Here is a 26,939-nt window from a genome sequence, read left to right as displayed (position 1 = left end):
ATTAGTCAGGCTGTAAAACGTAAATCATTAACTAATTAATTCCTGAGCTGTGAAGGTTTTGTTATTGATGGCGGAGGGATACACACAGCTTGAGGCACAATAGACCCCAAAGACCCCCCAAAAATCTTTTTCAGATTTGCCACCAGCATCACCAGCACTGCATAAACAACTTTTTTTACTTTTTTGGTGGTGAGTTTGGACAGTAAATAAATGTATATTTACAAATGACATTAATATTATATATTATTACATTTCACCACCAGTCGTAATTGGTAAGTTTCTGTACAATGAACCCTTTTACAGCAAACACGCCCTGAGCGACCGAGTTCACACTGTGATCTCAGCCACTGAATTATGCAGAAATTCTGAAAATGGCTAGACTTCCCCTTTAATGTGGGTGCTGGGAAATGAAGCACAGCTCAGACAGGCAAAGTTCTAGATATATCAAGGTTCCTGAATGGGAAGTTAAATTTACTCATGTCTAATTTGTCATTAGACAGCACACACACACAGCTATGATAACACTTTAATTAAAAAAAACGAACAAAACAACAAACATTATAAACATATGAGGTGTCACTTATAAAAGAAATTCTTAAAAAAGAGAGAGAGAGAGAGAGAGAGAGAGAGACTGTTCAGTACACTGCAGTGCAGGAGCCACTGTCCATGCTGAGAGCTGTGTGTACAGAGGTAGAGGGTGTTAAAATAATAATACTGAGACTAAGAATCAGACTTAAGCAGACTGCCGAAGTATGCAGTTATGGTTTTCAGTTTGTTATTGAGAAAGTTCTGCTCCACTTCCACTTTCCCACCAGGGCCTGCGAGAGCAGCAATCTACAGAGTGAGAGACAGAAATTAATAAGTCTTTGATCTGAAGACATTTTACTAGTAACAAGACTAAGACTAGTCCTACTGTATTAACCCCCCCCCCCACACACACACACACACACACACACACACACAAACACACACAGGATTGTCAGACTGTTAAAACTACACACACAGCAGATTCATGTTGGTTTAAAATCATTTCACAATTATTACTGTCAGACAGTAACTACTACACACACACACACACACTACTGCAAATTCACACTTGATTAAAACCACACACATACACACACACACACACACACATAGTAAATTCATACAGTATTAAAAACACTGCATGATCATGACAGACAGACTGTTAACACCAACTGCAGATTCATGTTGGTTTAAAATAACACAATTACAACTGTCAGCCTGTAGAAACACACACACACACACACACACACAGCAAATTCATACTGGATTAAAAATACTGCATAATCATGATGGACAGACTAAACTGCAGATTCATACTGGATTAAAATCACTCCACAATTATCACTGTCGGTTGGGCAATACTACACACACACACACTGCAGTATTCATACTGGACTAAAATTACTCCACCGTTACTACTGATAATTACTGTAAAATCTACCAAGTCCTTCGGATTCATACTGGATTAAAACCACTTAAGCTCCCATCTACTATCAACTCTCCACGTAAACCTACTTGAATAAGGCCTAAGAGTTTGGGTTTATTGGGGTTAATGAACACAAACAGCTCCTTTAAGTAAGTGTTTACATGAAGAAGCTACTCGTGTGTATAAACCCCGTCCATTAGGCCTTAGTGTAGCAGAAAACTGATTAACTGACGAGACTGATTACCCTAACTTCAGCTTGGACAGCAGTTTTCAGTAAGCGTTCTTTGTGCGTAAGCCTAATGTTTAATGGCTTTTACTGTATGAACTAACAACAGCTGTTCGGAAGAGACAGGCTGTTGAGGAAGCTTCAGCACTGCGGTCGAACGTCACTGACTCTACTCTCTAATGTGGTTTATAGCCCCGTCCTCAGTATTCTGTGGTCTAGTTTAAGCTACATGCTGTTTGCGTCTGGCCTGAAACACAGCAGCAGTATGTTCTACTAAAATGATTAGAGGAACACTCAGCCTCTTTATCTGTCTCTCAATCTAACAACTGATTAGCACCGATAGGCTTTCTAAAGGCTTCACCTGGGCAGAAAACCTTTTACCTCAAAACTCAGTTCCAACACACTATACGTCCAAATAATTGTGGACACCCTTTCTAATAAACGCAATCAGCTACTTTAGGTTGCACCCGTTGCTGACAGGTGTTTCAAATGTGTTTCTCACACACACACACACACACACACACACACACACACACACACACACAAACATGAACCTAATGGCACCATTCTGCCTAATACCTAGACATGATCCTTAGCTGCTGCAGTGATGAACCTCTCATTTTTTTCGGAAGTGGGTGGAGAGTGACCGTATCCTGTTGTATGTATGTATGTGATATTGAGAACAGCTCTGAATCCAGGGGGGACAAAATAACGGAAACACAAGGCTACATTTCAGGGAGCTAGGACCACCCTTCGCCTCCAGAACAGCTTTAATCTTGTTGGAATGCGGTCATTGAAGTCCTGAGCGGATGCTGGTGGATTATCTTATCTTATCTAATCTCCTCAGAAACAGCTCCTGAAGAAAAATATAGAACTTGTATTTAATGGCTGTTCTGACTTGGAACGAAATAAACGCAAAGTGGTCTTTGGCTTTCGCGCAGAACATCCTGTAAAGGTCTTCGTGCACTGGCCTTTGATACAAAAGCCTTCTGGATGGCAGCAGCCGTGCCATGAATTCCTGAGTGGGGGAGCTCACGGCGTACTGTTCCTTTTGAAACATTAAATCAGTTTCCAGCCTCTGTGAAGATTCGAGCACTTGCTATTTGGACTCCCTGGACTTCACAACCGCCTAGAAACATATTTGAACTGCAGGGCCTGTTGTCTTGTTTATATCTGTGTATCTTACAAAAGTGCTTCGCTGTTTACACAAGAATAACCTCAGCTAGTTTGAATAGACTACAGACAGAGCTGCTGTACATCCCTGCAACTGCTGGACTTCACAATGATCTTGCCATCTCCTTTAAGAACTCACTGGTCACTCCATCTACAGAAGCTCGAAGCCTTGGTGTAGTCATGGATGATCAGTTATCGTTCTCAAGCCATGTTGTAAACGTAACTCGGTCATGCAGATTTCTCCTGTACAGCATCCGGAGAATTCGACCCTTCCTCTCTAGAGAGTCACCCAGGTGCTCGTTCAGTCTCTTGTCACTTCAAGACTTGACCACTGCAGCTCTCTTCTGGCTGGTCTCCCTTTACGCACCATCAGGCCCCTGCAACTCATCCAGAATGCAGCAGCACGGGTCAGGTTGTCTTCAACGTTTCTAGTACATGTTCAACTCCACTGCTCTGTTCTCTCTTCACTGGCTTCCTGTAGCTGGTGCCCACATCAGATTCAAAACTCTGACGCTGGCCTACAAAGCCAAGACTGGACCAGCCAGCCCCTCCGTGCTTAATGGCAATGGTCAAAAGCCGATCTGCACCAAGAGCCCTTCCAGCTTCAAGTACGGCTCGGCTCGACCCGCCATCCCTCAAGGTCTACAGAAGACGAGCGTCCAGGCTTTTTTCTGTCCTGCACCAAAGTGGTGGAATGAGCTTCCCCTGGGTGTCCGAACAGCAGAGTCCAACGCTCGCTGTCTTCAAACCCAGACTGAAGACCCTCCTCTTCCAGGAGTACTTGGGTGATGAGAAGAGTACTAGGTCTCCATATTGACCTTAGTAGTGCTTAGTAGTGTCTAAACTTTCCGAGGCTATTCTTGAGTAAATAGAAAAAAAAGTCGCTCTGGATAAGAATGTCTGCTAAATGCCGTAAATGTAAATGTAAAAGATACTACTAAACACAAGCCAATATGGAGACCATAGTACTCTACACTTCGCCCAAGTACTCTTGGAAGAGGAGGGTCTTCAGTCTGCGTTTGAATACAGGAATTATGGACACCCATTTTAAGATGCTAATCTTCATCACAATTAGACAGCATTCTCGCTAAAATGTACCGTTCTCCAGCCTTGTGTCTCAAAGCAAATCTAGGTGTTTGGAACGATTACTAGAAAAATAGATAGCTCGTCCTCTAAGGCGGTATTGGCACTGTGTGCGATCTGAGAGAGCTGCAGCGTCCCAAAGCCATTTATGCAGATTTGTGAGAAGGCTAAATAAAGCACAGCTATGAATATGCTCAAGAATGCAAAAAAATTCACACACTCACATACAGCCTAGTGGACACCCATATAGCCCTGTTCACTATCCCATGGCTGCTAGCACGAACATTAAGCTCCTCTGCCTGCTTCTTGTCTTACCTGCTCCATATCAGCATTCCGAGGGAGAAAATACACAATGTTATCCGAAATCATTCTGGACAGCCTGAAAATTTCAAACGTAGAGGCAAAGTTAAGGAATTTCTTCAGTATAAACACTGGATAATTAGACAGTAGCAATTCATTAATGGGATCCCCATAGTTTTTCAGTCTTCCTGCATAATTAAATGATATGTAAACAAAGTCATTTAGAGTGGACTGGGGTGAAACGCTCAGAAATCTACCAATAATTGTTCACAACAGTGGTAAATTCAGTCGTTTTGGAGTATATATGCCTTTAAAAGCTCCCTCCTGGGGGGGCTAGGGGGACTTTTTGAGTGGTCCAGCAGAATAAGGGACTGCCACAATGACCTGAGGAACTCTGAACGGATTCCTGGGTCGTTCTCCCGGCCATCAGCAGCCAGAGCCCGAGTGAGCACAGGTGGCCTTGTTCTCTATGGGTGAGTAGAGGGCCCTCTCTCTCTCGCTCTCTCTCCCTACATCACTTTAGTGTGATGCTAGCCAGCACAGGTGTCTGTTAGCTGATGCATTAGAGCTAGTTACCCAGCACTTTCCTCTGAGCTATTGGCTGCCTGGTGAGGTTGCATCTGCGGCAGTTTGAAAGGAGGCGGTGGCTGGTTGACTGTCGGAGGAGGCATGTGTCAGACATGAACCTTCTGGTGTCGGGAGCATCACATATGATGTATATCAACGGTGCTAAGATAAGATTTTGGTCTGAAATCTATTTTTTTTCATTGATTCATGGCGGAGGGATAAATAGAAGTAATTCTGAGGCAAAATAACTTAAAAAGACACATGTGGGTTCCCTGGTGGGTCTGAGAACCCCTATTTCAATTCACCACCACTGTAGGGATCCATGTTTTTAAGTTTCTCTACATTGACTGCAGCTAAACATTTGGTTTCAGATGGTGTTTTTATCAAACCCAAATGGTTCTATACAACAAACAGGCACACTTAACCTTGTTTACGACTGAATTATGCAATAATTAACTGATTTGGGGGGGTGGGGTGGGACGACACCTATCAGGACCTATTTCTGGCAGGACTCTCACTCCTTCTGGTTGTTTAACTGCATGAATCTCTCAGTACAAGATTTCCAGGGACAGCAAGCCATAAGAAAGTTGTAGTAGTAATGAAATAACTACATATCTGGAGAAAGAACATGTCTGAAGCCCCTCCTCCAAATCGAACGTCCTGGAAATTCCACCTCTACCTTGGTCAGGCGTCTACCACAGGTCTGCGCAACCCTCCACCACAGAGTCAGCTATCATGGCTGGCTCCTCATATCAGAGGGGGGGGACTGGCTTCGCTAAAGGCATGGTCTGAACTAGTAAAATCTAATTTACATAGTCGATCAACCAAAACATGCTTGGTGTTTGAAGCCTGTTTCTTATGTTTTGCACTGGAGCTACATCAAACCTATGCACCACGCGAACTGGTGTACATTAGCTTTTGTACAATTCTTATGAACTAAAGTAGCCTATAGGAAAGGGAAGCTTATGTACAAAGCAGCCCAATACCTACACTTCCCCCAAACCATGTGAGAAGTAATTTGAAATGCACTAGCTAACATTTTATTTATTTATTTATTAATGCTGTACGGCACTCTGTTCGCTTTTTACATGTTTATCAGTTTTTAAACAGTCTGTTTCATACCCTAGTGGTGTGGTTTATTCACTTCTCCATTATATATAAGCCACCTTAGCCAAAGCAAAGCCAACATCTTGGCTGCAAGTTGGCTAGTCGACTTCCATGACGACTACTCGACTTTGTCAATGAATCAATGCAGCCCTAATTGATAAGCAGTGCCCAAAAGGATATCCATCAGGGCTCATCATGGTCTTGATGTCGAAGACGTCAGCGCTGAGGTACTCTGGGCCTCCCCACGGGGGGCTGAGGAAGACCACATCAGCACGCAGGCGTGGGGCTAGCTGCAGGAAATCCCCCTGGATGAAGTCGATGAGCTGTGCCACTCCATACACCTCGGCATTGTGCTGGGCCAGCGCCAGCCGCACTGGGTCGATATCGATGGCCATCACTGAGTGGCATATGCACAGAGAGAAAGGTCAAGGCTTCCTTTGTGGTTGTCACTTCACTTTGCCACAGCTCGATATTTTTGAAGAGTGGTTCTTATGTGTTAAACATACGCCACACTACAGGCTGGCAATGCCTTCTAATTCGTCCGTTCGGGTGACATGGTGGTAGTTATGTGTTTGTGTCCTCTAATTCAACTAAAAATGCTAATATGGCTAATAAAAAAAACTCAAATAATATATAATATATTATATATGTACAATCATGTGAAAAAATGTGGACACTCCATAACAACATGGTCTTTTTAAACATATTTTAACATCTGGACAACAAATAAACCGGATATTTTTGTATATTACTAAAAAAAAAAAAAGATTCCAAACTTTTGAATGGCGGTGTATTTGGAGACACATTACACAATCGACCTCTCCTTCGTTTGGAAAGTTAACAACGCTGAACCGATCACATGAATCAGTGCTAATATGATGCTTGTTGATGCATTAATGCTGCGTGCGTGTGGAAGATGTGCGTGTACCTCTTTTCCCAGTGAGGGCGAACTGAATGGCGTTTCCACCCACACCACAGAAGGCGTCGACGATGAGCTGCAAGCCTGGCGTTTCTCGCACTCTCTGAGCGATGTGCTCGGCTATCTTCTCGGGAGTGACAGAAAACCATCCCTCTGGGGACAAACCACAGACACAGACGGCATTTCCATAATTACATCTGACCTGCCGACGTTACACAGCACAGTCAAATTTCAACCGCAGAACCTACAACAATTCCAGTGATTTACAGCAGGGCTGTGGAAAACATGACCGGTTGACGTCTCTGCTGGTGATCTTACACCTCCACCAGCAGGGCCCAGTGCGCGACTATCTGGGAGAACAGCTTCATTGTACAGTCGTAGTCCCACTGCAACAGCAATCTGCTTAAAAAGCTTACCTTACCTACCTTAACCTGGATGACTGCCTGTTAGATGATTCAGCATTGCATGGTGTATATAGGTTATCTTTCATAGGTTATAATATAATATAATAAAATTAATATAATATAATATAATATAATATAATATAATATAATATAATATTATAACCTATAGGTTATAAGTTTATATGGAATCTTATTGGTTGCCAATATCAGAAACAGTACTATTCAAATATGCATTGAATTACTATAAATATATAAAATACATATACACAAACCTAGGATGATTTTTTAAGTATTTCTGTTTTTAAGTATGAGACAAAACTGAGATATTGGAGAGATTGTGAAGCATTGCTTTAAGGATTTGATTGCATTCGGCAACAGAAGCATTACAGAGAGGTCAGGATGTTGGATGGAGCACAATCATTCTAGAGAACACAGTTCCACTGCTCCACAGCTTAACACTGGGGGGATTTTTACCCCTCTAGCCCATCGGCATTAGGCAGCATGGTGACAACAGGTTCTGGTTTTTCTGCTCCAGAGAGTCCTATTCTATTGGCAGTACTTCTTTACAGGGACTAGACAAGCTGTGTGTCAGTGCGCACTTGCACATTGGTGTCAGCAATGGGTGCAACTTAAAGTATCTGAATGCATTTTTTAGGAGGGGTGTCCACAAACATTTGGGCATATAATTACCATCCTGGGAAAAAAAGTTCCCAAAGTTGAATTACCATGTACCTAAGCCAAGTGTGTAAAACGACAATAAAACTGATGATAATTAAATAAAATATCTCTTCCCACACACACACACACACATAGTGAGTACTGAGTATTTCTTATATCGTTTGTCCAGACCGGTCATGTGACTTCTTTCTTGAACCACTAGTTCAGAGAAGTGGTCTTTGAAAAGGGAAGTAATCTAAAGTCTAAGTGACCTGAAGTCTACAGCAGGGCATTCATCTACTAATTCCCCATCTCTTTTATAAATATGTTGTGAATATTATCAATATTGTCCTTGGTCTCTTCACATACACACCCTTATATCTCTAAATAAGAGAACTACAATAGCTCACAACTCACAGGAGCACAGATATATAAGATGTGTAATCACTGGATAAGACTTTAGGTACTATGAGTATTATCATTTTTTAGTTTACAATAAACTAGTATGGTGTCTAGTAAGTGGTCTTCTGTAGCATGGAGGCTTATTAGTGGTGTTATTAAGGGGCTTTTTAAGATGTTTTTTGAAAGATCATGTCTAAAATTCATGTCCGTGTCAAACAAATATATATATATATATATATAAATAAATAAAAACGGGTTGAAAAAAGGGTCCTAAATTCCCGCCCATTTCTATGAGAGTCGTGCATGAGTGAAAACCCTCGTACAGGAAAACAGGGGGCTCTCAGAGACACTGGAAAGTTTAACAGACCATGTCCTCCAGCTACTCTACAGAGACCAACGCCATCTGTTTACAGCCTTCACAAACACATCTCAGCGTTTTTCCGCTTCTTGTATTTTCCTGTCCTCAGAGAACAGAACACCTGCTAAACCAACAATCGCGGGGGGCCGTGGAGCTCAGCGCTCAGCCCATCACACAGCTTCCTGTTTTACTTTTCTAGCCTTCAGCAGAAGAGGGCGTCATTGAGGCCTTTTCAGTCTGTACTAACAGAGGAGTCCTCAGCACTAGAGGGCATCGCGGTGTTGGTCTTGACATTTGACACAGGACCAAGGTGCAGACCACAGTTTGTCCATTACAATTAACAGCCAAACTTGTTTCAGATAGATAGATAGATAGATAGATAGATAAATAAATAAATAAATCCTGAACTTTACAATCCAAAGAGCAATGGACAGACGTATAGTAGGTTAGAAATGTTCAGGACTGAAAATGGGTCCAATCTGTGTATATATATATATAAAAACAAAAAAGTATTGGGACACCTGCATTCATTGCCCCTTCTAAAACCAGGGTGTGTATATATATATATATATATATATATATATATATATATATATATATATATATATAATAAAGAGTTTCTCCTATCCAGCGAAGATACTACATTGTTAAAACCACTGCTGTGAGGATTTGATTGCATTCAGCAACAAAAGCATTAGTGAGGTCTGGATATTGGATGGAGCACATTCATTCTAGAAAACACAGTTCCACTGCTCCACAGCTCAAGGGAGGGGGTGGGGGTGGGGGGTGGGGGGTGGTGACCTTCTAGCCCCTCAGCATTAGGGACGGTGCCAATAGGTTCATGTTTATCTGCTCCAGAGAGACCTATTCTATTGGCTGTACTTCTCTACAGGTGCATATTAGTGTCAGCAATGGGTGTACCTTAAAGTAGCGGAATGCATTTATCAGAAGGGGTGTCCACAAACATTTGGACATACAGTTTAAGTTAAACAGCAAGTGAAAAGTCAGTTTCAAAGTTGAAGACTTTGACTTGGGCTTTATGGACATTTTTGGGTTGTAAATCTAACAGGTCAAGACTGTTAGTTGACGGTTTTGGGGTCCTGGAATTGGCCCGTTTCCAGCTGTTTCGGTCATGTCAGATTTTCTTCAGAAGCAGAAACAGCAGTGTTTGAGGTTCTCAGTGTGTCAGTTCCACGAACTGGAGTCTCATTATTCTACTAGGCCAAGAAAAATACAATTTTCCACTCTTGGGCCCCTTTAAGAACTGTGATCTAATGGAATCATAAGGTCAGAGACTCACTGTGCGCTTCATTTGCTATTATTAGGTCACTTGCAAACCTCCTCAAGGACTTCCACTTAAAAGTACGCCTCCTTTTTAATCCGCCATGCTAGCGTCACTAGCGTGCGTCATGTACCATCGACTGGTTCTGCTGTTACGTCCAGAGGCTCGTAGTCAGAGAGGCTCGTAGTCAGAGAGGACAGAGTGAGGCTGCAGCATCGAGAAGCAACTGAAGCAATCCTTTTCAGACGCTCACTCCGTGTACAACCTAACGCTGGGGTGGGCTTACAGGGAGAATCCTTCACTCTCGCTTGCTCAATCCATCAGAGCTGTAGAGTAGCAGCTGAGCGCAGTAGCTCTCTGTAGCTGGGGGTGAAAAACGTTGACTCTGTTGACATGAATAAGAGAGGAGATATGAAGGCTCTGATCTGGATTTCAAACGGAATTCCTTATGACCTGAGCTAAGAGAGCCACGTAAAAACACATAAGCCACGGCGCCGCCACAAAAGCTGGCTCCATTATGAAGATGCTGCTTCTAATACCAGTGTTGGAGAGGTAAAGCATTTGACACCTGCAACCGATCAATGAATGAATAAATAATATATAGGCAGGCGCTTACCCGGCATTAGGAACTGGCCAACGAGCTTTTAAGAGAGCAGGCATTGGAAGTGTAAGATCAAAAAGATAATGAACCAATCAGGACTTAGTCCCAGTGTTAAGAAGGCTGAGAACTAGTCAACACGACCAAGTCCAAGACTGAGACCAAAGGATGGCCCGAGATCAAGTAAAGACCAAGTCCAAGTGAGAGTCAGACTGAGATAAGACAGCGAGGAGAGCTGACACCATGTCAAGGCAGAGTACAAATGAGAGCGAGACCAAGTCAAGACCGATCCCAAATCAAGACTAGGTCAAGACCGAGTCCAAATGAGAGTGAGACCAAGTCAAGACCTAGCCCAAATGAGAGTGAGACCAAGTCAAGACCTAGTCCAAATGAGAGTGAGACCAAGTCAAGACCGAGTCCAAATGAGAGTGAGACCAAGTCAAGACCGAGTACAAGTCAAGACCAAGTCAAGACCTAGTCCAAATGAGTGAGACCAAGTCAAGACCAATCCCAAATCAAGACAAGGTCAAGACCGAGTCCAAATGAAAGTGAGACCAAGTTAAGACCAAGTCCAAATCAAGACCTAGTCCAAATGAGAGTGAGACCAAATCAAGACCGAGTCCAAATGAGAGTGAGACCAAGTTAAGACCAAGTCCAAATCAAGACCGAGTCCAAATTAGAGTAAGACCAAGTCTGAATGATTGACTGACTCTAGTATAGCGGGGCAGAGACAGAGTCAAGACAGACACTAAATGAGGGCAAGACCAAGTCCAAACCAAGTCCAAAACCTGAGTCCAATCTAAGCGAGAATGAGACCAAGTTGAAATGCCAGCGAAACCAAGTTAAGACCAAGTCCAAGACTAAGACTAAGGCTTTAGTCTGAATTAAGATTTTGAGATTCCCTGCTCTCTTTCCCTCTACTCCCTGTCTCTCTCTCTCACTTTTTGCCCGTCACTGTACCTTCCACCCTCTGTCACTCCCTTCATCCTCTATCTCTCTACCTCTCCTCCCCCACTTTCTATTTCTTTCTCTCTCCACCTCGCTCACCCATCTCCATCAATGTCTCTGTATCTTCATCTCTCTCTCTCTATTTCTCTCTCTCCATGTTCCCCCAGTCCCTTTAAACTCTCTCCATCTTCACCTCTCTTTTTCCTCCATCTTCCTTTCTGCTCAATTCCCAGCTCCTGTTTAAGTCTTTACCTCTCTCTCTCTCTCTCTCTCTCTCTCTCTCTCTCGCTCTCTGCTGTGGAGGGCATTTCTGGTCTAACGTCAGCGTTTCTCCCTGCAGACACAGGCAGCTCATCAGCCAGCCCAGGGCACAAGCCTTCAGCTGCTACATACACCCACACCCACACCCACACACACACACACATATATATATATATATATACACATACATACATATACATACACACACACACACACACACAGCATTTTCTTTTTTTCTTCCGCTCATGTCCCCACAACATCAAAATGGTCAACAGAGACAATGTACACCACCTCACCCTCCCACACATGCTCTCACCCACACACACACACACACACACACACACACACACCACTGCACCTCCACTGTGGCTGTCACTCAGTTTTGCTCTGTGACCTGGTTTCACCTCCACTGGTTTGGTCACAATTGCAGCCATGTTGAGATGGTGCATCAGTGCTGATGGTTAGAGGGATGGATTAGTATGAGCAGAAAGTGCTCAATCAGATAAAAGACCCTACCCTCTGGCACCACCTAGCTCCAAACAGCACACACACTCGGTTTAGCTTTTGGAAATTAACTAGGGTGGAACATCCTGCAACCTGTCTCAGACCAGTTACCTACCCAACATCACACAAACCATCACACATTATTTTCACCATTACAACTGCTAAGCATATCAGTACATCCAAGCACAACAACTGTCTTAAAGTGACTTTATTATTATTTAATTTATTAGTCATTTATTCATGGTTCTGACCGGAAAATGGTGGGTCCCCCATGTGGGCCTTGGTTCCATGGTTTCTTCCTCCAATTCTGATTTTTTTTTTGCCACCATCACCTCTGGCTTGCTCAATTGGAGTTACAAGTTGTTGTTTTTTTTTTGGTATTTTTTATATTTCTGAATTTCTCAGGTTGTAAAGAGTGTTATGCTAATAACTTTAATAATTTTTTTATCTCACGTGTCTCTTCCTGTGGAGCAATTAACAGTCTGAGGAGCTAGTCTAAGTTTTCTATACAATGGTAAAATACAAACATTGCTTCAATTGAAATGCAGTCAATAAATTATAGCCCATTAACTGGGATATTTACATTTATACTGATGACATTTGGCAGACATTCTTCATGTGCTTGCCCAGGTGAGGGATTGAACTCTAGTATATCTAGTCATATGGACTAGTTGTCCATATGGAGGAGAGTGGTGTTATCATATATACTAAAAATATGCTTGACAACAGAATTTTAACTCCAAACAAATGGGTGGATAATACCACCAGCAGCTCATTGACTGTTTAGAACCCATTCTAAATGCTATGGCAGTGTTTTAATAAGGGAACTGTAATGCTCTATAAATTGCTACACAGACATGTTACTGTTTCAGCAGAAGTGGCTTACCATGGTCCAGTTTAACGCCCTCATCGAAGCGAGAAAACAGCCGGTAACGCTGTGCCCAGTACTTGGCCAGCTCGGGTTCTGCTGCAATCTCAGGAGGCATGTCCACTTCTTTTCTCCGTCTCCTTGCCTTCTTCTTTTTCTTCTTCTTCTTGGAAGACGTGGTGTTCTCTACCGGACAACATAAAATACTGTTTACTTTTATTCCAGAAGAAGCAAATGATGCTTTACAGTTAAAATCCATACTTGCGTATATAACCTCCAAAATGTTGACTTTACAGGAGAAAACGAAATGTTCTTTATATGGAAGATAAGCATAATTCAAGTAATTTAGAGCATTTCTATTGGTCTATTTATCCAACATTACTGACACGTGTATAGGGTAGCTCCAGGGTTCAAATGATAAAGAAAACCTAATTGAACAGCACTGGTGTTTAAACTAAAGGCCATTTCTAAAGGTAGTTCAGAATAATACCTGAAAGGTCTGAGTGCTAATAAACACTGGGTGGGATTTAGCACTAGACCAACGGTAGCACCGTCACCAAGACATTTATTGGACACTGGAGTGTTAAGGGTCATGATTTGTCCATGGATTTTGATTCCCCATGACTTTAAAAGGCTCATATCTTGCATTTGTCTTGTATTCTAGGTTCATTAATGACCTTGGCAAAGCTTTCCTTAGCAAGAGCAGTCCTAATTGGACTGTTCCATGAAGAATCATATGTAAATGAGGTCTGCCTTGATTGGCTGCTCTGTATTGTGGCTTACTGAAAAGGCATGTCAGGCTAAAACCTCTCTTATAGAGGAATGGGTGGAGCTAAACTGCTATCTGCAAATTGGCAGATGTGTTGTATGGAAATGTGCTGTTTTTATGACATCCCAAAGACAGCAGATTCAGAGTTGGCAACTTTGTATGGAGGCGGAGGAGCAAACTGTTTGATTTGACAATTAAATGTTTACAAATGTCAAAATATTATTAAAAAATAAAAATAATAATGCTAAAAATTGTTTCTCCATGCTATGAACCCTTTAAGGACTCCAAGAGTTAACCTTTAAGATCAACACTGAAAAAAGGGTTAGGCCTCCAGTGCTAAGACACTTTCTACAGACCTCCTTCTGCATCCTCTGGAGCATCAGGTAGGAGGTAATCTGGTATGTCCAGAGGCTGGAGCTCCCTCCTGGGGTCAGAATCACTGTCCTGCTCTGGTTCTTCCTGAGCTTCTGGGTCTGGGTCCAGCCGGGATAAATTCCGTTCCTCAACAGGTTCTCCATATCCTGAACCAGGCTGAGTCTCCTTACACTCCTCCTGTGAATGTGGAGCACCTCTGTGTTCGTCCTCCGTGTCTAGTCTGGCTGGTGAAGGCGGGCTCTCCAACGTGGACGTCACTGTTTTTTCTGTGCTGGCCTCAGGTTCAGTTTGGACCCTTTGTAGGAAACTCTGTACCTGCAAGGACAGAAGTAATACAGTCACAAGAGCGAGGTGACAAGGACAAATACCAGGCAGGTGGTCAAATTGTGTGTGTGAATTTTGTCCTTTGGCTCCAAATTTGGTACTGCCAATTAACCCAGCCATGGCCCTCCACCTAGCTCTCCCACCCATAGCAATAAGACACAAACAAAACCACAAAGTTTGCAGAGATGTTTCAGAACTTTCAGAGCTTCTAAAATAATTAATAAAGAGCGCCACCATGTGGCCAAAAAAAAAAAAAGCTAATTTAAAAACAAATAACGTCAAAAGTTTGGTACTGCCAGTTCACACCTGCCCGTGACTCCCCCCAGCACTAGCAATGCTCTCAAAAGGGGAGGGTAATGACTTGACACGTTTCCTTCAATTAGCCAGCCACCACCTTTCCGAACAGGTGGGGAGAGAGCAACTTATACCCACCCAGAGAGAGCACGGCCAACTGTACGGTCAACTGTGCTCTCTTGGACTTCGGCCGCTGATGGCAAAGTGTCATTGCTTGGGATTCGAACACCACTGCAACCGGTAGTGCGTTGGACTGGTGAGCCACTCTGAGCTCTCATATTTCCTTAAATATGGTGGTTTCTGAAGAACCATCTTTAAAGGAGAGATCCTTGTGAGTTTTACTTGATGTAAAGGTTCTTCACACCCACACAGATCTCTTTTTACAGTGGTTCTTCTATGGCATCGCTCATACAAACAACCCCTTACAGCACCTTTTTGCATTCGTAACAGTGTGCAAAAGAATATGGACGGCAGGATGAAAGAAGAGGCACATCAGGATCTATACTGAAGCAAAAAACAACCCATCAGCGCAAAATAAGCAGTTTGTAAAGCTCCCGAACGGCATCAACATCAGGGAAGTTATGCTGTGCTCTAGCGTACGCAGTAAAACACGCTCCGGCCTTCCCGTTGCCGAAGTAAAAGAGTAATGACTGCAGTCACGCAGAGCGAAAGTCTCGCTCGGTCAAAGCTGAAAAGAGGCTGTTGATAATGTCTGTCGCAGCAAAGTTTTCTCCCTGCGCAAGATCAATGTGGAGCTGGGCTTCGGAGAGATCAATGGTGAAGCTCTGCAGTAAACTGCGGTGGTGAGCTTCTACACCAAAACTTCATCCTTCAACACAATGCAGGGCAGGTCCCTTCCAGCTATTAGAAAGGAACGTCAGTGAAGGAAGTGGGGTATCAGAGGTCAACCGGTTTTTCCCCCCACAGCTCATTTAAAGCAACATAACTTAGGAATCTTAAAACAGCAGCTGAAGAATCCTGCTGATGCTCCACTGACTTGCCACTCTGGGAACGCTGCTACTTGACTATGGAAGTTTGGAGGAACTGCGTGTCTGCAGCTCTCAGCTTGTCAACAAATGCACATGTACAGTGGGCGCACAAAGCACAATTTGTATTTACTGCTGTGGGGTAAAATAGAATTATACTCCACACCTGAAGGGGGAGCCCAAGAACAAAAACAGCAAGCAACATTATATAGCATTTATCTTATAAAATAGCCACTTCACATTGTGTGGAAGGGCTGTGGTGGTGGTGAAGGGAAAGGGGGGGTTGATAAGTTTGCATTATTAAAATGAAAAAGAGTGGTTTCACGCGCTGCCGCTATGGCCCCGGGGGTTGCAAGTTTCGGAACCCAAGCCATGCCGCTTTGCCATCTGTTTGACCCTCTTAGTGTCAGGAACATTGCTAGTGCTAGGGGGAAACCAATGCATCAACCCAGTTCATGGAGCCTACCATACAGATCCACACAATGTTGCTCTAACCTACAGGTTCTTCAAGGTTACTGTACGTAAGGCAGTGGTTCTATACAGAAGCATGACAACCCAAAGAACCATTCATATACTTGGTTCCTTGCCTGGCTAAGGGTTTCTTTCGACCGGTGGAACACCGTTCTTTTGTTCTACATGGAATATTAATAAATCAAAAAAATGAATTTTTGCTTAAACTCTAAACTCTAAAGTTAGGGGCCCAATATGAACACATAGTCAATTATGGCATATTCCCCGAGGTGGTCAAACTGGAGTACCTGGAGGAAACCCCTATGGATACAAGGAGAACAAACTCCAAACAACTTCATAGACAGAGACCAGCGCAATACTCGAACCCACAACCCCAGACCCCTGGAGCTGTGTGGCACGTGCGCACACACACACACACACACACACACACACACACACACACTACCTGCTGTGCCGCTTTAGCATTTAAATGATCCTTCCCTAGTTTGTGTGTGTGTGTGTATCATCAAGACTGCTTTTCTTGGCTCCTGTCCCACTCTACTCCCCCATATGCCCACAAGAGGCGCAGACTGCCTACTGTAAACACACTACACTTACTGACAGGCCCACAGGGAGACCTGTGCACCACACACACACACCTCTCTAACAAACACAGCTCTAAAAGTGAAGAGACCAACTTAAAGGCCTCATAAAGGCCCTCAAACACACACACACACACACACACACACACACACACACACACACACACATCAATCTACTGTTCAATAAGCCCTTTTTTTTCGCATGTCAATAAAAGGCCTAGAATAGAAGACTCCCAAACCCGGCTCATCATTCACTGTGAACCCATCATCAATCTACCCATCACACACTGCGCACTCCAACGACAGCCAGAAATGAAGATAAACCTCAGTCCCTAAAGATGCTCCATCCTGAGTGTAAACCGCTCCACTGTGACTGAAATTAAATGATTTAATTATACTATAATAGACACTGCTCATTAAAAACTACATAGGCTTTGCCATCAGCAGCCAGAGGCAGAGTGAGCACAATTGGCAGTATTCGCTTTCTCCGGGTGGGTAGATGGCACTCTCCCCCCTCATCACTCTTAAGCGATGTTGGCTGGCACAGGCATCTGTTAGCTGGTGTGGTGGAGCTGGGAACCTGGCACTTTCCTCAGAGCGCATTGGCTGCCCGGCAATGCCACTCAATTTTTGGCAGCAGTTGGAAAAGAGGCGGTGGCTGGCTCGCATGTATCGGAGGAGTCCTTATTCCCCTAGTGCTAGGGGGAGTTTTGAACGGGAGGGTTAATTGGCAGTACAGAAATGAGAGAAAAAGTTAAATAATTGTCAAAAAATGTAAAATGTCAACTGTTTGATTTGGCCACATGGTGGCGCTCTTGTTTCACTGCACTGCTAACGTTAGCTACCTAGCATTTTATGTGGTTGATGTCAGCCAATAGAACAGCATCAATTACTCTTAGTGGAACGGGAAAACGGAGCTCCTCACTTTCTGCAGAGTTTGGCAGGTCTTAGGCTCTGTGGCCTCGCCGTCCTCGGTGAAGAAAACGTGTTTGTTGATCTTACAGGCGGCTTTCCGTCCTGAGGGTCTCCAGCTTGCTCCGCTCTGACTGCCCCCGCGCTGGCCCGGGGTCTGACGGAACTTCAGAACACTCGTGAACCTGCAATGGCATGGACACACACACACACACACACACACACACACACACACACACACACACACACACACACACACACACACACCATCTTCAAAGGAACTCTGCACCACTGCCAGGCTCTGAAGATAAATGTATGAGTGTGTGTGTGCGCGTGTCACTTGGGGTCTTACTTGAGCTGTGGGCCGCGTTTCAGGCCCAGAGTTTCCCACGCCTCCTCTGCAGGCATCTGTGCGAGCTCCTCAACATCCAGCTCGTGGCTGTGGGAGCACATAGACAGACATGAAGCACATATACCTATATACACACACACACACACACACACACATATATATACACACACACACACACACACACACACACATACACACATATATATATATATATATATATATATATATATATATATATATATATATATATATATACATATATATACACACATATATACACACACATACACGTGCTTTAAGAGTCATTTGCAATAATCTGTAAATAATATTGTTTTTGCTTTATTTACTCCTATTATTTATATTGTGTATATATAATAAAATGTATTTATATACAAATATAACAATATAAATAACAATATTAACCATTTATGTTAAAGAAAAACCTAAAAGTGACGACAGTGAGAGTGGATGAATCTATCATGACTGTCATGACTGTGGTATCAGACTTACGGCCTAGTGAAATGCTAACGTGGCTAAAATTGAGTGAAAGCTAGCCGGGGCCGATTAGCATGAGTGTATGTGCATGATTCTAAATTACGGCCTTCTTGCTTTCAAACCTATTAGCAATTTATGCGAGCATTTACAGTCATTTCATAAAAATGTTGTGTTAAATGTCTGAAGGGAAATGCAGCAAACTTTAGTAACCCCTAACAATTAGCACTATATACGAAGAATTTAAAGGCCTCCAACAAACTGCGGGAGCAGAAACTGAGCTTTCTAAGGGATTCTTCACTGAATAAAAAGCTAACGTAGCTTCAACTGAGAGAACACCTGATGGGTTTTTAGTTAGTATGATTTTATAGGTAAAATCTACTTTGGCCGGTATGTCGGTCATGACTGAAAAACAACCTTCAAGACAAACTGTGTCCCAAAAATGCTTACATTGCTAAAGTGCAGTTAAAACTAGCCAGTCAGCATGAATTTATAAGCCTACTCTTAATTCCACAAAATCTTTTCTTGCTTTTATTCACTATTAGCAAAGTAACCAGGCTGAAGACTGAAAAGGCTAGCACTGTACGCTAACACTGTAAAAACCTGTGCTCACACATAGACAGGCAACTGAGTCCCTTAGCATTCAACCCACAACCGTGGGAGCAGAAACTGAGTGTCAAGGGATTCTTCACTGAATAAAATACTAACTTGGATAAAACCTGATGGGTTTTCAGTTAGTATGTTCTTATAGGTGTAATCTACTTTAGCCGGTATCTGTTTACTAACATCCAAGTCATGGCAGACTAAAAATGAGCACTATATTCTAATATCTTATAGGCTTCTATAGGCCTCCGACAAACTGTGGGAGCAGAAACTGAGTTTTCAAGGGATTCTTCACTGAATAAAATACTAACGTGGCAAAAACTGTAAGAAAAAGATAAAAAGTAAGTCCCTTAGCGTTTAAACTAAAACAGAAACTAAGCTTTTAAGGGATTCTTCACTGAATAAAAAGCTAATAAGGCTGAAACTGAGAGAACACCTGATGGGTTTGCAGTTAGTATGTTCTTATAGGTATAATCCACTTCAGCCGGTATCTAAGTCATGGCAGACTAAAAAATTAGCACTATATTCTAATATCTTATAGGCTTCTATAGGCCTCCGACAAACTGTGGGAGCAGAAACTGAAAAACTTGCTAAAACTGAGAGAAAACCTGATGGGTTTTTTTTACCAACATCCAAGTCATGGCACACAGACAACCTTTAAGGCATCTAAAAATGAGCACTATATTCTAATAACTTATAGGCTTCTATAGGCCTCCAACAAACTGTGGGAGCAGAAACTGAGTTTTCAAGGGATTCTTCACTGAATAAAATACTAACGTGACAAAAACTGTAAGAAAAAGGTAAAAAATAAGTCCCTTAGCGTTTAAACTAAAACAGAAACTAAGCTTTTAAGGGATTCTTCACTGAATAAAAAGCTAATGTAGCTTCAACTGAAAGAACACCTGATGGGTTTGCAGTTAGTATGTTCTTATAGGTATAATCCACTTCAGCCGGTATCTAAGTCATGGCAGACTAAAAAATTGCACTATATTCTAATAACTTATAGGCTTCTATAGGCCTCCAACAAACTGTGGGAGCAGAAACTGAAAAACTTGCTAAAACTGAGAGAAAACCTGATGGGTTTTTTTTTACCAACATCCAAGTCATGGCAGACAGACAACCTTTAAGGCATCTAAAAATGAGCACTATATTCTAATAACTTATAGGCTTCTATAGGCCTCCAACAAACTGTGGGAGCAGAAACTGAGTTTTCAAGGGATTCTTCACTGAATAAAAAGCTAACGTGGCAAAAACTGTAAGAAAAAGGTAAAAAATAAGTCCCTTAGCGTTTAAACTAAAACAGAAACTAAGCTTTTAAGGGATTCTTCACTGAGTAAAATGCTAATAAGGCTGAAACTGAGAGAAAACCTGATGGGTTTGCAGTTAGTATGTTCTTATAGGTATAATCCACTTCAGCCGGTATCTAAGTCATGGCAGACTAAAAATTGCACTATATGCTAATATCTTATAGGCTTCTATAGGCCTCCGACAAACTGTGGGAGCAGAAATTGAGTTTTTGAGGGAATCTTTACTGAATAAAATGCTAATAAGGCTGAAATTGAGAGAAAACCTGATGGGTTTGCAGTAGCATGTTCTTATAGGTACAATCCACTTAAGCCGGTATGCCGGTCATGTCAGACAGACAACCTTTAAGGAATACTTTGTCCAAAAAATGCAGTTAAAACTAGCCACTACATGCTAATAATGTATATATAGGCCTCTATAGGCCACCAACACTTTTCTATGAGCTTCCTAAGGGATTTTTCACCAAATAAAAAGCTAATGCAGCAAAAACTTAGGAAAAACCTGATGCCAACAGTTAGCATCAGCTTACAGGTATGATCCTAAATGTCCATGTTCTTAATTTCTTTCATTATTAACAATATTAGTCAGCAAGAGGGTAAAAATCTAAGCTAATTAGGTTAGAGGTGCTTTACTTTACTACAAACTGTTCATTTAAGAGCCAGTGGGCGCGAAACTATTTACCTTCTCTTTATTTTTGCTCGCCTCCCATCAGGCGGCTCATCTTCATCACTCTCGTCTTCCTCGTTGGAGCCGCTCTTCACAGTCTGGCCACTTTGATTAGTCAGGTTACTCTCAGGTTTCTTACTGCCCTCTGAAACACATTAAGCACCTTTATAGTTTTACAGTGGAATATCACTGTTAAAGTGGCGCTGAATTCGACAGGACCATCTTCCGATAGAGCCATCTCACGGCGAGTGAGAGGTAACCGCCGTCATGTTCTCACTTTCTATCTTTCTGTCTCTCATTCCACCTCTCAGACGCACAGCAACAGGAGCGGAGCCATTAAAACTGCATAGGCCCTTGTCACATGCCTCTTTCACTCCAAGCCTGACATCTTTTGATAAGGTGCATGAAAAATGAAGCAGAAAGAGAGCTGTTCACCGTCAGGAATCAAACCTGCTTTTTCCAAAGGTGCCGGGACGCACCGCCCTGTTCGGAGCGGCGTATACAGCGCAGGGCTTTCTGCTCAGATCACTGCAAATGCAGCAAAAAACACGGTGACATTTCTCTATCACAGGTCATCTAGTCACGGGTATCGCTGGAGGCCGACAATCAAACTTATGTCAGAAGGGATGTCGTCAAACATGACTGACGCACGGCTAATCTAAAACAAGGCCTTTATGACCAGGCGCTATGAGCTGATGTACTGGGGTGTTAGAAAAATGAGTAAACAGGGAAAATGCAAAAACTGAGAATCCTAATATTATCCTAATAAATAAATATTACACACATTATTCATTGACATTCATTAGCCTCATAATTGCAATATTATTTGTAATAATGCACAATAAAAACTTTAAGACCCTGTTAAGCATATTACATATAAGCATATATATGAGTGAACTATCACTTAAATGTACATCATTATCAGGGTGTGATTAGTATAAGTCTTATATTGATTATATTAAACTAAAAAGACTTTAAAAAGCATCATCTTATCCTGGGAGTTTAGCTGCCAGGGCAAAACCTCTGTCAGGTCAGTATGTGCTCCATACACGAGTCAGCAAAACTAGCATCTCCCCAGCTTGTGTACTGTGCAATGGACATTTCAGGTGTTACTACTCTATACTTACTAAAGACCAAACAGCACTAAATACGTTACATAACAGGATGGTACCAAAAACACATCAAGACACCTGGTCATGCGTCTTGAGTATCAGGATTATATATGGATAAGGCCGAGCCACATAAAAATGCCAGTGTAAAGCACCCAAGATACATTTCAACAAATAGTGTTGGGCAAGATGACGATATTGGATCCTCCAATAAAAAAAAATAAAAAAAAGTGTACCAGAGTCTTAGTTTCAGAGTGTATATAAATAAATAAAAAAAAGAGGAGGAGTTTCTGAGGGTCAATTGGTCAGTTTCACACTAAACCATAGATGAATGCATATAGGCCTCTATAGACAAGTAACCTCACCCATCTCCATAGCCTCGTAACTCCGGATGTGAGTCACGTAGGATCTGGTAATGGAAAGGGTGGGAGCTACAGATCCAGGAAATGTTTGAAGCGTAGTTCTGCGCTGTATTATTGCAAAGAAAGAAACATAGAATTATAGGAAATATAGAATTTGACTCGCCAGCTTCTAATTAAAAAGATTGGTTCCAAACATCGCTCCATCCTTAACAGCTAACCTGTAAAAAGCAGTTAAATCAATACAGCAGCAAATGAGCCTGAAATAACGGTCAAATCTGTCAATACTGATATTCTACCAATATGACTGCACATCTCCAGGTCAAATGCCAGCTCTGCACCAGACTGTCCAGCCCACAATCTGCCATCAAAAAAAGGAACTCACCGTCCCTGCAGACGCTGCCCGATGATGACGACGACGGCCTTTTCCGGTCACCTCCGTCATGAGGTTCATCTGCATAATTACAGTCCAAGCATTGCTGCCTGTCGTTACCGCCTCCTTCGCTTACTTGTAAGCTAAGACCACCAAAACACTCAGCAACGTCAGTGGAATTTACTTCTGGTGACCGCTGCAGCATCCCTGAGTTGTGATCACCGTTCTTCTCTAGCTCCGGTTCATGGACGGCTCCACGCTGCTCATGCTGTCCATCATCACAAACAGCAGAAGCAGCTGTTGGCGAACTGTAGGACTCATCAGCAGTCCAGCCCTGGGCAGCCCAGTAGTGGAACTGTTCCCAGTAATACAGGTAGCCTTGACTGCTGTGCTCGTCCCAGGCCTCCTTCCACTCAGGACAGTCCCACGGAGCCACGGGTACCTCGCCAGAGAACTGGGGGTGCTTCTCCACCCAGCCACTCCACAGCAGGGTTTCTCCTTGCAGCTGCCAGTACTCATGCCATGCCTCCTCGGAGACGGCAGACTCCGGGTCAGCAGGGGTCTCCTCCAGCACCTCCGGGAGAACCCTTTCCTCCTCTTCCGGCTGGTCTTTCTTCTCAGAAACCAGCTCCAGCTGAGGCTCCTGTTGTGTCCCCAGCTGTGGCTCCTGCTGATCAGAGAGCGTATGCCCATGGTCGGCGTTACTTTTCTTTGTCCCTCTGCGTGGAGAGCAGCCAGTCCACTTCTGCTTGGCAGTGAAAAGATAAACAGCAAATGAAATATGTCAAACATATTATTATTTTTTTTTTTTCAATATTATTTATTGCTGATCTGATCATGTCTGGTGTTTTGCTTTGGTTCACATTAAAGCAACAATTATGTAGCAAATTCCCCTTAAAATAGCAGCTTCACTGACTAGATTAGGCAGAATGGTGTCTTAGTCATTGCCACTCTAGGCCAGAACTGCAAAAATCTGTGCACTACCGTCTCAGTCCACATGCTTCTTTACCTTCAGATGCCGGTTCTGTATCTCTCAGCTTGTCAACAAATGCATGTGTACAGCTGCCCATGAGGGGGCACTCAATGCTCGACTTGTATCTACAGCAGTGGTGTAAAAGATAATCACACTCCTCTAGTGTAGGGGGAGCCCAGTAGCCAATAAAATACCAATTCTCACATAAAGCTGTTTTTGATTTTACCATCACTGGGAGTTGTTACCATGGTAACTCAGATAATCGTCACTGGGCATACGCCTATGCCTAAAAAAATATCATGTGAACGCCAGTAAGAAGTCAATGAGACAATTTTGCCTTCTGGACTGGACAGTTGGAGAAGTTGAGGGTCATTAATATGCATTAGCTCATTAATATGCTCTTTTTGATTGGCTTCCACTAAGCCGTGCCACCAAGACTAGATAAGGGTACCAAAGAGCTGCCAGCATACACATACCGCTCTCCTCTGAGCTGACGAGCTTGCAAACGCTACCGGCAGACCCATACTGGCCATGAGAAGGGTCTCTTCGTCCATTACCACATCCTCCTCATCCTCAGAGTGGCAAGGCCCCTCGTCATCAACGTCTTCAACATCGTCTGGTTAAAAAAAGGGAGCACAATTTATGGGGTCATGGGGCAAGAAGCAGCCGACCAACCACACAGTAAGTCTCAGGAGGAGCCTGCGTACCTTGCTGTCCGCTGTCCGTCAGAGCCTGCAGGGATCTAAAATCAGACCGATAAAGTTCTCGATCACTGTGAAAAGAAATCAGACAGACATTCAGGACTGGAATCAGCTGCAGAACAAAGGTCTCAAACGGTTAATCTGGTTTAACTGCACAAGCATTCAAGTTCCTTCATGTATAATCTGTGCCGCAGAAGTCAATGGCATCAGTCTGTGGTAGGCACTGCACTATGTTTGACTGCTAGCTTAACAGTGACCTTGTAATACTAGGCTAGAATAAGCATATTGCTGCTGCCCAATGAAATACATGTATCTCCATTTTTGTATGTTTTTAGTTTTCTTTAGTTTGAACCCGCAGATGCTTCTGTACACTGTGTAAATACTTCTGGATAATTGGACCAATAGAAATGCTTTAAATTACTCTAAATAAACTTACATTTTCACCTTCTCCTGTAAAGTCACCATTTTGGAGATACATGTTTTTCACTGGACAGCAGCAATATCAACTTCCACTACCATTCAAAAGCTTGGGTTCATAAATTAGTACTTAAAAATATATACATATAATAATAAATAAATCTGAATTGAACAAAAAATGAATAAATTATAAATAATAGTGCAAAAGGTAAAGGTGCACATATTTGTCACTGTACAGCGAAGTGTGTCCTCCGCATTTGACCCATCTGTGGTAGTGAACACACACACACACACACACACACACACACACACACACACACACACACACACTAGTGAACTAGGGGCAGTGTGCACACACACACTCAGAGCGGTGGGCAGCCAACTCCAGCGCTCGGGGAGCAGAGAGGGTGTAGGGCCTTGCTCAAGGGCACGACAGTGGCAGCTTGCCGAGCCTGGGTATCGAACCCACAACCCTGTCATCAACAGCCCGGAGCTCTAACCACTGAGCCACCACTGCCAAAGATCAGATATTTGAATTTGACCAATATTTCAGACAGATTCATATCAGCTGAATATTTATTATATAACATGACATATTTCCAATGAAGGCGTTCTACTTATTAGAAAATACCCTGAGCTAGTTTGTATCGGCTAGAATCCAGAAGACCCCTCTAAGCTTAGATACTACTAAATATAAAAGTCAGTATGGAGACCCCAATACTCTACATACACTACACTACACTTCGCCCAAGTACTCTTGGAAGAGATGGGACTTTTCCTGAGGACAGTAAACGACTCAGGGGAAGTTCGTTCCACCACTTCCACCACAGTGCCAGGACAAAAAAAAAAAGTCTGGACGCTCGTCTTCCATGGATCTTAAAGGATGCCGGGTCGAGCCGAGCCGTACTTGAACCTGGAGGGGCTCTTGGTACAGATCAGGCTTTTGACCATCATCATCATCAAGTACGGAGGGGCTGGCTGGCCGGTCCAGTCTTGGCTTTGCAGGCCAGCATCAGGGGTTGGAATCTGATGACCTGTGCAGCAGCTACAGGAAGCCAGTGAGGTGAGAACGCGGGGCTGAACAGGGCTGAACTTAGAAATAGTACATTATTATTATTATCATTATTTTTTTTAACAAGAATAGCATTTAATAAAAATAAATCATCTTAATCCTCTTTCAGTCATTTTACAGTGATTTAAATATACCTGTGATAATTGTCCCTATTCTAGATTCCTTAAAAAATGTATTAACCAATTAATTTCTATTATAGCATCTAATCCAGCAACTTCAAACACACCGGGATCGTTTTATTCATCTATCTGCATCTAAAAGAGGCTGAAAACAGTGACTGGAGCAGTTGGGACAGTAGTGTCCACATGCACACACGACTGCAGACATGTAAACAGCAGCTAACCGGCGGATTCAGGCGCTTACTTGACAAAAGCTCTGGAGCAAAGGCAGTGTATGGTCATCTCGTCTTCTACACCGTGTCGAAAAAATATATCAGCTATGAGAACCGCCTGCCATTTCCCATGATTGACCATGACGCACAGTTACTAATGTGGATGGAGCAGAAAGGCTCCAGCTAAAGCAGCGCTATACCAGCATCCACCAGCGTCAAGCTAAGCCACAAAATACTAGATCTATTATCCTATATCTATTAAAATACCAATAAAACCGTAGCGAACAGCTAAACGTGTGTAAAGGTTAGCCAGATAGCTATAGCTAACTCTCACATGTTTCAAACGCGTTTCTAAAAGAGATCC

The 26,939-nt window shown here is 42.8% G+C and overlaps 1 protein-coding gene across 2 annotated transcripts; it reads right to left on the bottom strand.

Annotated features, from left to right (window-relative positions):
• Positions 1-510: 510 nt before the first annotated feature.
• Positions 511-26,935, bottom strand: tgs1 (trimethylguanosine synthase 1). 2 transcript variants are annotated; one of them, XM_072669213.1, is made up of 14 exons: positions 26,608-26,935; positions 26,080-26,217; positions 24,762-24,826; positions 24,531-24,670; positions 23,094-23,826; positions 21,256-21,385; positions 18,175-18,261; positions 17,836-18,007; positions 14,236-14,569; positions 13,129-13,296; positions 6,838-6,981; positions 6,090-6,306; positions 4,251-4,329; positions 511-834 (listed from the first exon to the last, which is right to left on the bottom strand). In XM_072669213.1, the coding sequence occupies exons 1-14, from the start codon at positions 26,715-26,717 to the stop codon at positions 721-723; spliced, it is 2,631 nt and encodes an 876-aa protein (XP_072525314.1). In that variant the 5' UTR covers positions 26,718-26,935; the 3' UTR covers positions 511-720. The 2 variants fall into 2 exon arrangements, with proteins under 2 accessions (XP_072525314.1, XP_072525316.1); XM_072669215.1 differs by lacking the exon at positions 26,080-26,217.
• Positions 26,936-26,939: the final 4 nt, after the last annotated feature.

This window comes from Salminus brasiliensis, chromosome 23, assembly GCF_030463535.1.
Source record: "Salminus brasiliensis chromosome 23, fSalBra1.hap2, whole genome shotgun sequence".
In the NCBI taxonomy this organism is placed as follows: domain Eukaryota; kingdom Metazoa; phylum Chordata; class Actinopteri; order Characiformes; family Bryconidae; genus Salminus; species Salminus brasiliensis.
The sequence above is the reverse complement of the archived record's forward strand: the minus strand, read 5'-3'. Positions and strand labels throughout refer to the sequence as shown.